Here is a 15865-nt window from a genome sequence, read left to right as displayed (position 1 = left end):
AACAACCTAAGCAGTGGAATACAAATGGGTGGAAGACTGATGACAATCTCCACTTCATTGCTCCCTGCTACAGTGACATCACAAAGCGTGCAAAGGTCAATTTATGGCCTCACAAATCCCCTCCGATCAAACACATTCTGTCAGTCGCCCCTTCCAGTCAGTGAGCAAGAATCCCCATGAAATGGCCAATTGTCCCCTTGCGCATGGGTGCAATTAGCAGCCACACAAGACTTGCCGCCAGCCACGGCCGACCAAGCCGGGGGACCATTAGCGGCGCATTTACAGCAAAAGATGCGTTCCAGATTTCCCCCACTTCTCCATTAGGACAAAATGGAGGAAGACGCGCTAGATTTGACGCAGAGCAAAAGTGGAGAAGCAGCATCCAGCAAACTCGCCTCCATCTATCATCTGAGTCTCACGTGAGCTCATGTGCGGCAAAGAAAACGCTTCGCGAGGGGGAATTGGAAACTCGCACCGCTTTCTCTTTTGTATGATGACAAATGGCCCCTCTGCTGATTGGATAAGACCAATTCAAGTGACGCAAAGACAAACAAAAAAGAGCAACATTTCGGAACATGCGTAAATCGCATCCAAGTGAAGCAATTATACTCAAATCCACAAAGCGGTATAAAAACCCAAACAGTTTATTATATACATTCAATAATAATGGAGAATAAACAAAAGGCGGTTACAAGGATGTCAAAATCAAACATGGTGAGAAAATACAGAGTGAAATGAAAAGTCAGCGTGTCAAATGCGACCTTTGACAGCCAGCGTGCGATACAGAAAAGAGGCCGCATGCAATTCACACGCCTTTTCCTTCATCCTGGTCACAATGTTCCAACATCGACTTTGATGCCAGCACAGTGCAAGGAATCAGGGGTGTGTAACGTTGGCTTCGAGCATTCAAATTGGTAAGTCCCCCAGTCCCACTGTTTGAAGAACATCCCATCCAAAGAAAAAGCACAGAATGCTTTGTGCACCTGCCCAACAGTTTTTTTTTCCCACCACCTGCTGACATGTTGAAGTGCCCCACAGTGAGTGGGTCGCTCTGGTCTGCCTCCTCAGCACTGTTATCACTTATTACAAAAAGGAACCACGCTGAGTGGAGGAATGCAGGGGCGGCGGCCATCCCAAATTAACGTATCTGATAGGACCGCCGATTACCGTGACAACCTCAGCAGCCAAATTATTAAAGCAGACCGAAATCGACTTTGGTCTCGGATACTTTGACTTTTTCCTGGTCTTCAATCGGGGAACATCCCACAGTTGTTCGTTTGTTCCTGTCCACGTCATAGAACAAAGATCGCTCGCGCACAAATCATCCTCTGGCAATCCGATTAGAATTTACGCACAAAGCAAATAGTTGGGTGATATTTGTCGTCTCCCAAGAAAGCATGCATAGCAACACTCGTGGTAATACTTGTGAGGAGTAATGAGACAAAAAGAATACAACATAGAAAAAAAATTAGAGGCACCAAAAATGACTCACTACAGCACTCAGTGTCACAGTCATACCAAACATTCTCAACAAGGTTCTGCTCCGCGAGCAACTGCAACATGGGAAAAAAAGGGTCCCGTCAGTTATCGTATGAATAATCTTCACCTCAATATGTTTGCCATCCACACAACGTTCCATTGTTCCAAAAGTGGAAAGGTAGTCTTCTCCCTTTGGCGATTGCAAACATCCCATCATGTCGCCAAATGTCCCTCACGACTCCAGCTTCCATCGTTGTTTTTGGATTTGCAGCAAAAACAGTTTGAAAGTAGGGGAGGGAGAAAGAAAAAGTCATCATGCATCAGAAAAACCTCGGTGACTGCTATTAATTGCAGGTTCCTTCAAAAGGAGCTGCAAACCTTTGAAATGCATCTCGCAGACAGCCACGGACTGTTCCGACCGACCCACCTTGAAAAATAGACCCAGAAATTAAAAAATATACCAGAGTCGATCGAGTACACGCAAAACAACCACAACAAATAAAAAAATAAAATAAAGAGAAATATATCAAGTCTAAAGTGTGCTTTTTTCATTCAACAACAACAAAAAATCTTTGGAACCAAAAAAGGAAAACAATAATAATAATAACATAGTGGGAGTATATGGAGGCAGATTACTTGGAACAAACTTGGCCGGACCTCCCGCAAAAATCAGACACGATAGGAAGGAGATACCTGGACAAAAAATGCAGACTGCAAAAAAAGTATTTTTTGTCTCCAGAGACTGACAAAAACATTGAAATACATATTGAAATTGCTTCATGCATGAGACCAGCGTCATGGGGGGGCTTCACGTTTTCTCAGCCCAGATGCAGATGCTCATGGTATCTTTTCCCCTCATCTTGTATATTAAATGTCATCAGGTGGTTGGTGGCTGGGGAGGTGGGGGTATTTTCCTCTCCATCCATCTGCTTTTTCAGCATTATTGCTGAAGCTACAAGGGCTGAGAGAGAAAGGAGTCAAGCTTCCCCCTTTTAGTGTTGGGAGTTGATGACCAAAACAATTTTAGCCGCCTCATTTACTCAATGAAATGATGCGGGGACCAGAAATAAATGCATGTGAAATAAGAATGGCAGCAAAACCGATTTGAAATCAAACGTTGAGGTAAGGCAGAGGAACAAGAAGAAAAGAATTTTTTCATATATCGTTGTACCCCTTGGGGTTGAAACGGAGGCATTTTGGAGATCCCACCAAAACTTGAGCATTTCATTTGATGGTTTTGTAGCGATTGACGACGAATGCACCTGTGCCAAGGCAGGGGGAGGTCGCTTGTTTTCAAGGTGGACTTTTAATGTCGCTTTGGCGAGCGATGCTGCTTTGGTGGCAGGCAGCTCAATCACCCAGGCGACACCGTGGGATTGCGTGCCCAGAGAGCTTCTCGTGAGGAGTTGGAGAAAACGGCGTAGTGTGTGGAGGATCAAGCAGGAGTAAGTCTCTTTCCGACCCATCCCATCCAATAGTGTCTCTAAAAAGTTTGCCTTCACAAATTGTGCCAAGAGCTTTTTCGTTACGTCCTTGTCAGACAGACGGGCAGAGACAAACGAATTGGTGATGTGGCAATCATCTCTCTTGCCAAGAGGAAAAAAAGGCGAGGGAGGGGGTGGGGTGGGGTGGTTGTCACTGTAGTCCACCAGCAGAAAGTTGGAAGGGTGCGTCTGCCAAACAAAGAGCTTAAAAAACAAACGAAAAAAGGCTTCCGGAGGGCCAAAAAATTCCTCTGGTGCCATTTGTGGCTTTAGTATGGAGCAAACCTACTGTATCCCGCTCTGTATAAACTGGCCTGAAACAGACAAGACAGACCACGGTCACGTTGGAGGCGAGGGGGTGCTGAAATAGTAGCGTTACGGCCGACTCACAGAAGTTCACCAGACAATTTGTAACTCATTCACTGCCAGACGATACTCCAGTGCCAGGGTTTTTGTCATTTTCACTCAAATTGCAGGACCCACAGATTACTGAGGTATTAGGACCACCTAACATCAAGCGTAAGAAACCTTAGACTCGTTTCTTTCATCAGAAAGAATAGTTAATTCCTAAGTTAAATGGGTCTGGAGTTATCTGAGCTTGAAATTGGGACAGCTGTACAAAATACTATCCAATACACGCATAGATTTATATAGCGCTTTCACAACAGCTGGAGCTGTAACAAAGCACTAACATGGACAAAGGCAAATGCCCCCCCCCCCCCCCCCCCCGTGGTAGGGAAAAAAAAATTGCCAGAGGCCCGACCAGAGCTTTATCAGCACCCCCGCAAGAAAACCAAAACCCGAACAAATTTGGAAATGGCGATCCACGTCACACTTTTCAATTCTCGAATAAATTCAGGAATGGCAGCGAATGAGTTAAAATATCTTATTTTCCAGGATAGAAGGCGCACCCAAATGCTTTAATTTTCTTCAAAAGATGACCCCGAGCCTTATGCGCACCCGCAGAAAAAAAAAGTCGCACTCTGACGAAGGCGGAAGTAGTCGGCGAAACATGTCAGCTATTTGAACACCTACACTGTCTGTAAGGAAAGAATCTGCTTAATATGAGAAACAAAGTTGTTCTTATCCTGTGCCTGAAAAGTGTCCTTGAGAGTTTTCAAAGGCAGTAAATTAACACAATTTATTATTATTATTATAATACGCCGGTGCGCCTTATGTGTAAAGTAATATTGAGCCACAACGGGTCTCACAACTACCGTCAGCAACCACCTACATTACCCCCTTTACAAGAAGCTTGCGTAACCCCAGCCTATACTGTGGTGTGCCTTATATTTGGAATAATACATATTTTTCTAGACTATATTTGGAAAACTTTTTTCATTCATTGTAGAAGGTGCGCCGTCTAGATGGAAAAAGTTTGAAAATACATCATTCATTGGGGGTGCACCTTATACTCTGGAAAATACAGTAATCGTGGAAGGGGCAACTGTAAATGCCAGTAAGCCCGTATACAATTAAGCTTCCTATTTAATCATCCACAAAATAGAAGATGCAACAACAACCCAAAAATATTTACATGACAATTCTATCTCCATTTTAGGAAGCCAACAAAACACACATCGGCATACGTGAAAACGCAGGTCGTGTTTGCTCGCGTTCGCTCACCATGGCTCCCACTCCGTAGGCGGCAGCAGCGGGGGCTAAAGCGTGGTATGGATCTGTTGTGTAAACTCGGCCGTAACTGGAAGTGCAAAAACGGTGCGCTGTTGAGAGTCGGGCCTTTGCGGTACGACGGAATGCGCGTTCGCCGGCGTCGTTCCTCACCCGTCGCTGTACGCGGCGGCCGCCGCAGTTGCTCCGGTTACAGCCGCGGGCTGCGCGTAGCGATAAGCGGCGGCGGCAGCGGCGGCGGCGGCGGCGGGATAGCCTCCCTGGAGACATACGCACAGCACAACTGACTCCCAGGCGGACCGTCGGGTTATGACGCGCGAAACACGTAAGGCGTGCGAAGGAAGCTCAGTCGTCGCCATGAGACACGCCGTTTGAGAATTCGGCAATGCTCGTGATTAATCAATTCGTGAAGACTTTGCACAGAGAGTATGAAAACAAACACATCAATTTGTTTCAAACATTGATCATTTTCATGTGGAAAGCGACAAGAAAACAGACGCTCACAGACAACATCACTACGGTGACAATGAAAAACCAACGCGCCAGACCAAAATTTCGTTCACAACGAAATAAAACACACGATAAATGCGCAAGGTGGTCCGAGTTCGGCAGCGGAAAACGAACCCTGTTCCAAATCTGAGGCTGGGATGTCAAGAAGATTGGATTATTCGTGAGAAAGCAAGGCCTTGCGGGTGAGTGCAAAAGTGGAGGCTGTTAGCGGAAACGCAGATTGTCTGCATGCGGCGCACATGCTAAAAAAAAAAAGAAACATCAGGAAGAGGCCATGTTCTCCATTTTAACTTCAGAGCGTCTCAAGCGCAGGCGACTGCGTCTCACAGGGAAAGGAAACCTCCAATTGCAAAGGAAGGACGGCCAAACTTTGTCGTGGAGTCATCATCAGGACTGCTTTGTATAAATGTCATTTTTCGTATGCAGAACAAAATCCGAGGGCTATTGAATTCCTTGAAATCGAGTAGACCGGATGAGATCAGGCTCTCTACTGAACGATTTAGTATTTTAGTCAAGACATCACATCACGATCAACGTGTACAATTCAGTGAGTTAGTTCCAGAAATAAATACAGCAGGAGAACATCTACGAAAAAGACAATGTGTTCCAGACCAGATCAGAAGATGACTGTAAGGTCAGAGTAAATAGGGAATCGGGGAAAGCGATGCACACGGTGGCTTTGGTGTTCAGTTGACCCTACCTGAAGCAATCTGGGACTAAGGACTGAGTCCCGAAACACTAGTCTATAAAGAAAACAGAAACAACCGTTGTCAACCTGGAGACACGCATACTTTGATCATACAACCGCACACTGAGCGGCTCTTTTTGGGATACGCTCAAATTCCTTTGACCGCGTTGGACCGGCCGCAATTTGGATATAGAAACGGGCAATTTCAAAAGCGTCGGCGTGCTGCGTTGAGGGCACATTCGCCACAACCTCATCCGGCGGGGAAGATGGCGGCTCCGTGTTGCGAATGACAAGGACCAAACACGCCGAATCGCACCCGCGGGGAAAGAGCAGAAGGAAGCCGTGAGAGGTGGCCAACACAGCTTGCGCTGGCGGGGCACTCACATTACTTACGTATAAGTCGGCGGCGCCGTAAAACCCGTCTTGATACACCACGCTGGGAGGGAGAGGGAGAGAGAGAGAGAGAGAGAGAGAGAGAGAGAGAGAGAGAGAGAGAGAGAGAGAGAGAGAGAGAGAGAGAGAGAGAGAGAGAGAGAGAGAGAGAGAGAGAGAGAAAGACAAAGAGAGGGAGACAAAGAGAAAGAGAGAGAGAGAGACACAAAGAGAGACAGGAGAGAGAGGTAAAGAGAGAGAGTCAGAGAGAGAGAGAGAGGGGATAAAGAGAGAGAGACAAATAGGTAGAGAGAGAAAGAGAGAAAGAGCGAGGGAGCGAGAGACAAAGACAGAGAGAAAGAGAGGTAAAAAGAGAGAGAGAGGTAAAGAGAGATAAGGGAGAGAGAAAGAGAAAGAGCGAGGGAGTGAGAGAGAGAGAATGAGAGAGGTGAAGAGAGAGAGAGAGGTCGTAGAGAAAGTCCGAGAGGCAGGAGGTGGGGTGAGGCCAGGAGTGCAAAAACAGAATGGTGTCCAGTCCCAAAAATCATGATAAGTGGGAGTGAGAGAGGGACAGAGACAGAGGGATGGGGGGGAGAGAGAGAGAGAGAGAGAGAGAATTTATTTCACACCCATGCAGCATGCAGAAGACAAATTCATCTCATTGAATAAATAAAACAATCATCCTCATCATCGTCGTCATTATGATAAAGAAACTGAACAAGCTATTAAAAACCAATCAGAGTTGAAATGTGTCCTCCAAAAGGCCACCGAGCTGGCCCTCAAAATGTTTTTCTGTCCTCCGATTGGTCCCTCGCAAAAGCAGACTTGGAGAGATCACGTTATTACATCTCTATTTTGCTTTGGAACTGCTCCGAGGGACTTTTCAAACGCAGATGCGTGCACTTTTGCAATTGAAATAATTATGATGCGATAGTGGAGGCAGTAAGAATTGAATCAAGTCAGGCATTAAATACACTGCTCGCCATTCTACAACTCATGCGCATCTACGGCTGGTGTGATGAAATCCTCACCCGGGATATGCGGGAATAGCGGCCTGAGGCACAGCCGCTCGCACTGCGCTGTAGACGGGCCGCCCCCTTCCGCGAAGGTGAGCGCCACGGAATGCCGCCGCCGCCGCCGCGGCTGTCGTGGCCGCCGCCGCCGCTGACGGGTAGGGGAACCCCGGGACTGCGCAAGAAGGCAAGAGGAAGATTTAAAAAGACTTAACGTTAAGCCACTCAATGTTGTCTACGTCGCAATAAAAATTAATACGTCGGGAATCTGGGGTGAAGAAAAGCGACGGAATAAAGCAAACAGAAGGGAAGTGTTGCGCTCTATTTCGTTTTTAAGGACAACAGACACCTCCCGACATAGTTGCTTCCATAATGTGTAAAATCACTTCCAATGACTTCGACTGACGGCGTTTGACAAAGATTCCAGCGAATATGGCAATACATATTTTGACTTTTAAAAATTGCCGCTAAATATTCAATTTCGAGCCGATGACGATGCCGCAAGTGACGTTACCTTTGGAACCTCCTCCCTGAGTTGTTGACATTGTGAATTGAGCGAGAAAACGATACACGGGAGATTTCGAGTGCATTTTTGGTACTTTGTTTAGTCTGAAAACACCGCCGTCATCCTCTCAGCCTAACAACGGGGAAGAAGGTGCTACCAGTGGTGGAAGAGAGCAATCGCTGCCGTTAGCTCATAGCCGTAGCGCACCAGCCGGAGGGGAACAAGCAGCTAACCGGAGTTAGCGATTCGCCGCTTGGATAACCGCTGTCATCTTCTCGTGTTGTTTCTGCTCCTCTCGAGGTTGGTCATCTAGCTCGTAAATTATTCGTAACTTTTCATCTTGAAAGTTGAAACAACTTTTTGCATGCACAACCATTGAACAATCTACATTGATGTTGACATCTTGTAGCTTATTATTTGATATTCATGTCCTTATATGCCACATATCACCGAAGTTGATGCGATATTGCTAATTCACGGAGCTTCATATATGCTTCATATGTCGTGTCCTTCACCGGTTTCGTCGCTTGCATACGGCTCGAATTGACACGGAAAGACTTTTTTAATCGATCGCAAACCACTTATGCTTTCCTCTTCAGAACTATTTCAATCATATTCATAACTGGATGAGTAACAAGAAAGCATCTTCTCCAAATCAGAACTTTCGGAAGCCATTGTTTTGATTGTGGAGCAAGGCAGTTTGTGGATGGGCCAGGATCGCCAGATTCGCCCAGAAGGTTCCCAAGATGACGTCACGAACCTGGGGGCAGGACTTTCTGAATCTGTCCAGTTTTGAACTCATTAATGGCAGTTTTGGGCAACTTTAAGTCGTTTTTGTGGTGTTTTGCGTTTGATTAAAAATATCAGCCTGTGTGTTTTGGCTATTTTAGATGCTATAAAATGTTGTTCTGATGTCAGTTAGGCACCAAAAAAAGGTGTCTGTTGTCCTTTAACAAGTACCAGCGGGGACTCATTCACTGCCATTCCCGAATTTATTTGGGAATTGAGCGCCATTCCTGAATTTGTTCAGGTTTTGGTTTTTCTTGCAGGGGGTGGCAATACAGCGCTAGTCAGACCTCTGCCAATGTTTTTCCTTTCCATGAGGGGGCAGCATTTGACTTTTGTCCATGTTGGAGCTTTGTTACAGCTTCAACTGTTGTTAAAGTGTAATATAGAGTGATCCCTCGCTACTTCGTGGATCACTTATCGTGGTTTCAGTGCATCACTGATTTTTTTTTTCCCAAGAAAAAACACTCCTGGCCAGAATAAAAGTAATATCGAATGACTGAGAGATCTTGTACATGGCTGTTGGTTCTCAGGGTTTTCAGCCATGTGGATCGGTTGTGCATCTTCTCAGCTCCACCCAGCACCCCCCTCTGTCTTATCACATGTACGGTAAAGTCTCGTTATATCGATATCGGTTATATTGATATTTTTTCCGACTCCTGAGAATATCGATATAACAAGACTTTACTGTATTATTATTATTACACATATTTTCATCTATCGTGGGTGGTCCTGGTCTCCATTAACCACAAAAAAACAAGAGATTACTGTAAATCAATATGTATGTATTGTTCAGATAACTCCAGACCCATATAACTTAGGAATTAACTGTTTTTTTTTCTGATGAAAGAAGAGAGTATAAGGTTTCTTACACTGAAGTGAATCTTGATGTAGTCTTAAAACTCAATATTCTGAGGGTCCTGCAATTTGAGTGAAAATGACAAAACTCCTGGCACTGGAGTGGATACATCGTCGAGCACTGAATGAGTTCATACAGAGTAAAGACTACAAGGTGGATACGAATCTGATTAAGAAACGAAGGACTGATGTTTTTGTGAAGAACGATAGAGACATACCAATTCCCGCGTAGAGCTCCGGTCCGTACACGGCGCCGACCATCGGGCTCAATTTCCACCCTGCTGAGAGGCAGGGGAGGAGGTGTGTCGTGGAATAAGACGAGGGAGGAGAGCAGAAAGACAAAAAGTCGAGAGGGGTCATAACAGAGCCAATGACACTAATAGGCGCATTTGTTTTGGTGACGGGGTTTGAACGCCTCGTCGTTAAGGGCTCGGTCAGTGCGGTTACCATAAGGCAGCGTGCTCAGAGCCTCTCCGTTAGGGTAAGGGCTGACCATTTTCTTGTTAGTCATCACCCTGGCAGTGGCGTTATTCACCTGGCGATGGAAGGACACACAGTCAAAGCCACAAAAGACACAACCGCAAAGAGGACACTCAAGTAGACATCAATGTCCATTTCTTGACGATAGGGGCCGGGGGGGCTGTGCCGTGTCCTATTTTGAGAGAATCCTTGTGCAAGATATGCCGGTGATGGTGTGCTGCAAGTAAGTATGCGTGCCTAATCGATCTTTATGCATCCGTGAAATGGATGCGAGCACGGTGTTAGTTGTTGAGGCACTTTTGCTCATGACTGTGTGCAAAAGTGGGCAGGGCCGGCCGGTTGCGGTTATTCAGAGTCATCACGCAATTAGGAGAGAGATGTCTGGTAAAGATCTGATGACTCATTACTGCCGCGGGCTAAACCGCTTCTATCACCCTAAGCGCCTAGGAGGAGGACGTTTTGTCTCGCACAAATGCACGGTGGAAAAGGTTTCAATCTAATAAAGAAGACGGTTCAATGCGAGATGGGTGAATATTCCCCCCTCGTCTCAGCGCTTCAAAGGATCGCACGAGGCTTCCCTAATATATCCGTATCCGCCTTGATGAGCTTTAAAAGAAGGAGATTCTAGCCCAAGCCCCTAAATCGGACTGCGCCGCAATCCGAGGACTTATGACCTTCACGCGAGATGAGGGGAGAGCATGTGCCTGACAAAAAAGGCGCGAGACTGAGGAACGGGAGTATTTGCGTGCTCATAGATGCCGCGCACCCATTTAGCGACCATGAACGGCCAGGATAACCAGCCACATCGCCTCTCTAACTCAGTCACACTCTCCATCTCTCATGTGAGCTTCAATAGGGGCACAAAAGAGGTTTGCCTTCTTTTCCCCACCTCGCTGTAAAAGGCGAGGTCGCCTGCAAACGATTTGACGGGCTGAGCTTGCAAGTGTCGTCGTGACCTTAGCGCGGAACGTTTGGCACGATGCAGCTGTCATGTCAACGGAGACGCAAATCTGAAAATGTTAAAAGGTTAACAAAACATTCACACTTTCCTGCCCCTTATTTATCCCCACCCAGTCCGTTGTGACCAAATAAAAGAAATCACATTTCCATATGAAACTAAATCTGTGGGGTTTACACACCTTGAAACAAATACAAGCAATGCGAGGGAGAGTAACAGGGGGTGCAAAAACATTTGTTTGACCAACTCAATAATCATGTACCACAGAAATGACAGGCGGCAAAATGCGGGCGCATCGCATGAGCAAGAGTGAGCTAAGAAACAAAAAAAAAGAAGGAAAAAGAGAGAAAGAAAAAAAAAAATCAGCCAATCAGCAAGCGTCGGATGCAGCAGAGATCAATCAAAACAATCGCAGCACTCCCACGTCAAACACAAGAGACGAAAATGGTAAAACCAGGTGTGTTAAGAGGAAAGGATGCGGGTGAACAGACAAGAGCCACTCCAGATCCAAAAATTAACATAAAATACGAAACAAGGGATAATATTGACACAAATAACAAACACACAGACAAAAACATCTAAAGTCCAAAATATATACATCAGTATATGAAAGTGCATCATTCAATTAGATCTGGTGACCATTCTCCTGACGATCTCATGTGGTGGGTTGAGAAACAAGAGCACCAAAGGATGGATGAAACCCAGAGTGAGAGATGGGACAACAAGAGAGAGGGAGAATTAGACGAGAGAGCCAGAAAAAGGGGAGAGAAATCCTCATTCCCAAAAAGGAGAGAAATCAAATGGGCATGAGACACTGTGCCAGGCAGAGAACTGTGTGTCAAAAACTAAGACCAGAACACTATGACTAGAACTACAACTACTCACACGCAGACAATACACTACAAGAATACCAAACCAAATTAAGAAAACAAAATAGACCCAAAAGAAATGGCAAAAGAAAACCCCTCATCGATTTTCGAGTAGCGCCTGATATCGCGAAATCAACAGCCTTGGAGAAATATTATTAGTGTTGTTATTATTATTATTGCTAGTCCAATGCCATCAATAGAATGACAAAATTAAGCAGTCTGCATTGGTTGAAAGAAAAATGGCATTCAAATAATTTGACTTGTCCAAATTAATAGGATGAATAGTTTATACATTGACGGATAAGCAGAAAGATCGGAAAGCTGTGTCATTGCATAGAAGAAGGTGATTACATTCGATCATTCCCAGTGAGGTGTTAATGGCACGGTGCTGGGGGGGGGGGGGGGGGGGGTATTACGGTTCCCAGACTAGTTTATCCAGTGTCCACGCGTGTCATGTTGCGCCGCTCAAATGAGATGGACAACAGCTGGCGACCTTTGGAAATAAAATGTGAACGGGCTGCGATTTAAGCTCATGATAGAGCTACTTCACTATCTGCACATTGTACGTGTTGATGAAAATCAAAGGGCCATTTTAGCGGTGAGGTGGAAGGGGGAGGGAGGGCAGAGATCAGTTCAGTGATGAACATTTGTACACAACTTACCATTGCAGCAGAAACAGCTAGCGGTTACCGTGGAGACTGACAACAACACACAGAAGTCGTCAGGGAAACAGAAAAAAATATATAATAAATAAAGGAACAAATAATCCAGGCAACAAAAGAAAGCCAGATGTCATCCCCCTCACCATCCATGTCAAAAGAAAAAATCTGATAGCAGCTTAGAAGAGAACGAGAGAGAGAAAGACGACAGAGGAGGTAAAGGAAATGGGAGCTCTCAATGCTTTTACAGAAATGGAATCGGATTCAATTTGTTGAGGTGGACCACTGACTGTAGTGTCGGGCCGACATTGCGATAAGCGGCAAAGGGGTAAAATGGAGCTCGTTGGAATAATTGACGTTTTTACCCTAGTATGCGGAGACACCAAGGTAAAAAGGTTTTCATCGTTTAGATGACTCGACATGGCAAAGTAAAATCCATCACAGTAATTCGTTTGGAAACTGACTTGGGTCAAGTCTCCAAAAATGTTCTCTTATTACCTACCAGTGACCCCCTCCAAAAAATACAAATAAATGATAGTCAACCAATAAAGGACACATAAAATGACAAGTGCAAAAAAAAAAAAAGAAAAAGAAATATGGCGACCTTGTGCAACGAAGGGTGAAAAAAAAGTAACTGGCGATGACAGAGTTAAGAATTTAGGAAAGCTTACGAGGATTACCGTATTCTCCGGTGTATAGGCGCACCAAAAAGCCTTGATATTCTTCAAAAGATGACCCTGTGCCTTATAAATAGGTGCGTCGTCTTATATGTGAAGTCGTATCGAGCCAAACAGGTCTCGCAACTACTGTCAGCACCCACCGACTGACTCCATTGGCCCCTATAGAGGAAGTCGTGCGTAACCCCAGCCCCTACTGTAGGGCCTTAGACTGCCGTGCGCCTTATATATGGAAAATGTTTGAAAAAACACCATTCATTGAGGGCGCCCCTCAACCTCCAGTGCGCCTTACACACCGGAAAATACGGTACATATGACGGCAAGAAGGACAAGGATGGAAGGGCCGAACTTTCTTTTTGCGTTTTCTTCCAAGTGAAATCGACAAATGATTACACAGGTAAAACTTTGACTGATTTACTTCAGCCATGGTTCCATTTCAAAGTATATTGTGTTGGAACGGTATTTTTCAATCTCAAAATGGGCTGCAGCCATGAATGAATGAACTTTTTCATGATATATCCGATAGGCCACAGGAGTTTTGAAGTCGCATACGGTCAAGGTGTGCCCAAACGAAGCTTAGTTAGCTTTACAGTTGCGTGTAGCAATATACCAATAAATAGTTAGCAGTTATGATCACCAAAGGAAATATATATATATATATATATATATATATATATATATATATATATATATATATATATATATATATATATATATATATATATATATTTTTTTTTTTTTAATACAGGTAAAGATTCCAAACAAAAATGTAGTTAATCAGTCAGACTGCAATAAAGAGACATTGATTTTGACCATCCCGGGTGCAACATTCCATGCTAACAGAACACAACCCCGTCACCAAAATCTAAACAGCTACAGAATTGAACATGCAAGATCCTGCACACCCTTACTGGATCCATTTCCATCGGAAAATACGAGTCATGCACAATTAGGCTACCATCAACTTCCCTCATGCAGGTGGGAAATAATCAGCCTCCTTGACACGCACGAAACATCGAAGTAAAACCGTGGCAAACAGCGGGCCTAGCTGTCAGAGTTTGTGAACGACGGCGCTTGTGATTATAAAACGTTGGCGACTTGATTCTGGAAAACGCCGTTCGGCAAACTCTGATATGACCGATGAAAGGAAACATCGACAAGAGTGACACCCACAAGAGAGGAGAACTTCCAGACGGCACTGTCGCAAATACAAGCGCCTGGCCTTTTCTCCAAACAAGGAAGAACGTGTAAACCGAACCCAAGATGTGCCCTGTGCCAGCCCTTTGTTTCTTCAAGCCCATGCACCATCAACGAACACCGTACCTGCTAGCGCTTCGTCACTCATCCCGGCCCAACACGACTACTTGGAACAAGAGAACAACAAGGCATGCAACAAAGTTCTCTCGGAGGCATCGTTGCTTTCATGCATTAATCGGGTTGAGACACAATCGGTTTAAAGCAAAGCAAGGGGACGAGACAGGCCGTCAATTCAAGTAACTCCATCCATGTCCATTCAGCTAGCGGACTGACTGAAAATGGAGCCGGCAGAGATTGTGCCGGTGGATGCGGGGCGCTCGCTTGTATTTGCAAATGCAATGCGAGAATAAAATATGAGGCCGAAGAGGAAAAAGGTCCAGCCTTCATCCATCGTGCAGGTCCTGACATCTCTCCCAGTCTCAGTCGCAGTCATAGTCGCAGTCTTACTCGCCGTCTCACTCACAGTCTCAGTCTCGATCTGTCTCACTCCCAGTCTCAGCCAGTCTTAGTTTGTGTCTCACTGTCACTCTCATACTCGCACAGAGGCACGCACTCAAACTGAAGTCAGCACAGTTAGCCCATGCAGAGCTCTTGTCCTGCAGTGACCTGGGTCAAGAGATCCAAAAAACAGATATGGGATACAAAAATCAGAATGCAAAACAACTTAAAACAATATATAAGGCAAAGTGGAGGACTTTAGTACAGATTAAGACATACATTTAAGGGACATGCATTGGTTCTGCTGTGATTCCCAGCATGCTGCTTTGGTAGAAGGTGCCGCAATCACCACTTAAGAGAGGGTTTATTCTATACACTGGGGAAGAAATCAAGAGCATCGGAGAGCAATCTGCCATGCATTATCCACTGCATTCCTCCGGTGCCAACCACAGAGACGTCATTCCAATTGGTGGTCAAAACATGTATCAATGTGACTACAAGTTGCACAACCAAAATTAAAAAAAAAAAAAAAAAAAAAACAACTGAAAGGAGAACAGCTTCAAGAGGGGAAAAAAATGCTGCAGAGGAAAAGTACCCCAGCATGCCTTAAATATGTGTTCTTGCACCCCCAATCAGTCTCACCACAACATAAATCAATCAAATAAATAAATGGAAAAACAAATATTGCAGCGGATCAGGCAGTGGGACATGAATGTGCTGCATCGGAGCGTTATCAATGCTAGCTAGCTAGCAATCAGGAGTTGTACAGCGTTAGAATGGCAGTAGAGACAGGACAGAAAATGGCGCGGACACAGTTGGGGAAAATTACCTCAATCTTACGACCCTCCACCAATGTGCCGTGGAGCTTTTCGCGGGCTTTCTCTGCCTCGGCGCTGGTCTCAAATGTCACAAAGCCAAAGCCCTGTGGTACAAAGCGCGGGGACAAGTCTGATTCATTGCGGGGACCGGGGGTGCACTTGAGATTTTTCTCATTGGGGAGTATTCAGAATTTCTGTATGTTTTACTGTAGTTTAAGAAAGATGAGGCGCAATATTACAGGATTTCGTGCCGTTTTTGAAAGAAAACAGACAAAATGGTAGAAGTGCTGCACATTGTTGGGTGGGGTAAAAAAACAGATTCCCTTACCTTTGAGCCCCTCTCATTGAAAATAATTTCTACATCCAGAATATTCCCATATTG

At 45.1% G+C, this 15865-nt stretch overlaps 1 protein-coding gene across 7 annotated transcripts in view; it reads right to left on the bottom strand.

Annotated features, from left to right (window-relative positions):
- Positions 1–628: 628 nt before the first annotated feature.
- Positions 629–15865, bottom strand: part of LOC148885916 (RNA binding protein fox-1 homolog 2-like) — a 35314-nt gene continuing 20077 nt past the window's right edge. For 2 of the 7 annotated variants that reach the window (XM_089017929.1, XM_089017933.1), the window contains 9 exons: positions 15812–15865; positions 15495–15587; positions 9775–9862; positions 9546–9608; positions 7197–7353; positions 6178–6229; positions 4749–4855; positions 4590–4665; positions 629–3277 (listed from right to left, as the gene is read on the bottom strand). In XM_089017929.1, coding sequence (XP_088874055.1) covers positions 3233–3277; positions 4590–4665; positions 4749–4855; positions 6178–6229; positions 7197–7353; positions 9546–9608; positions 9775–9862; positions 15495–15587; positions 15812–15865 — 735 coding nt within the window. In that variant the 3' untranslated portion in view covers positions 629–3232. Of the gene's footprint in view, positions 3278–4589; positions 4666–4748; positions 4856–5805; positions 5849–6177; positions 6230–7196; positions 7354–9545; positions 9609–9774; positions 9863–15494; positions 15588–15811 lie in introns of those variants that run through there. The other 5 variants (XM_089017930.1, XM_089017932.1, XM_089017931.1 and 2 more) reach the window with 5 other exon arrangements.

The sequence above is a fragment of the Hippocampus bargibanti genome, linkage group LG17, assembly GCF_051943395.1.
Source record: "Hippocampus bargibanti isolate YZ-2025 linkage group LG17, ASM5194339v1, whole genome shotgun sequence".
NCBI classification, from domain to species: Eukaryota; Metazoa; Chordata; class Actinopteri; order Syngnathiformes; family Syngnathidae; genus Hippocampus; species Hippocampus bargibanti.
This window is presented reverse-complemented; position numbering and strand designations above follow the sequence as displayed.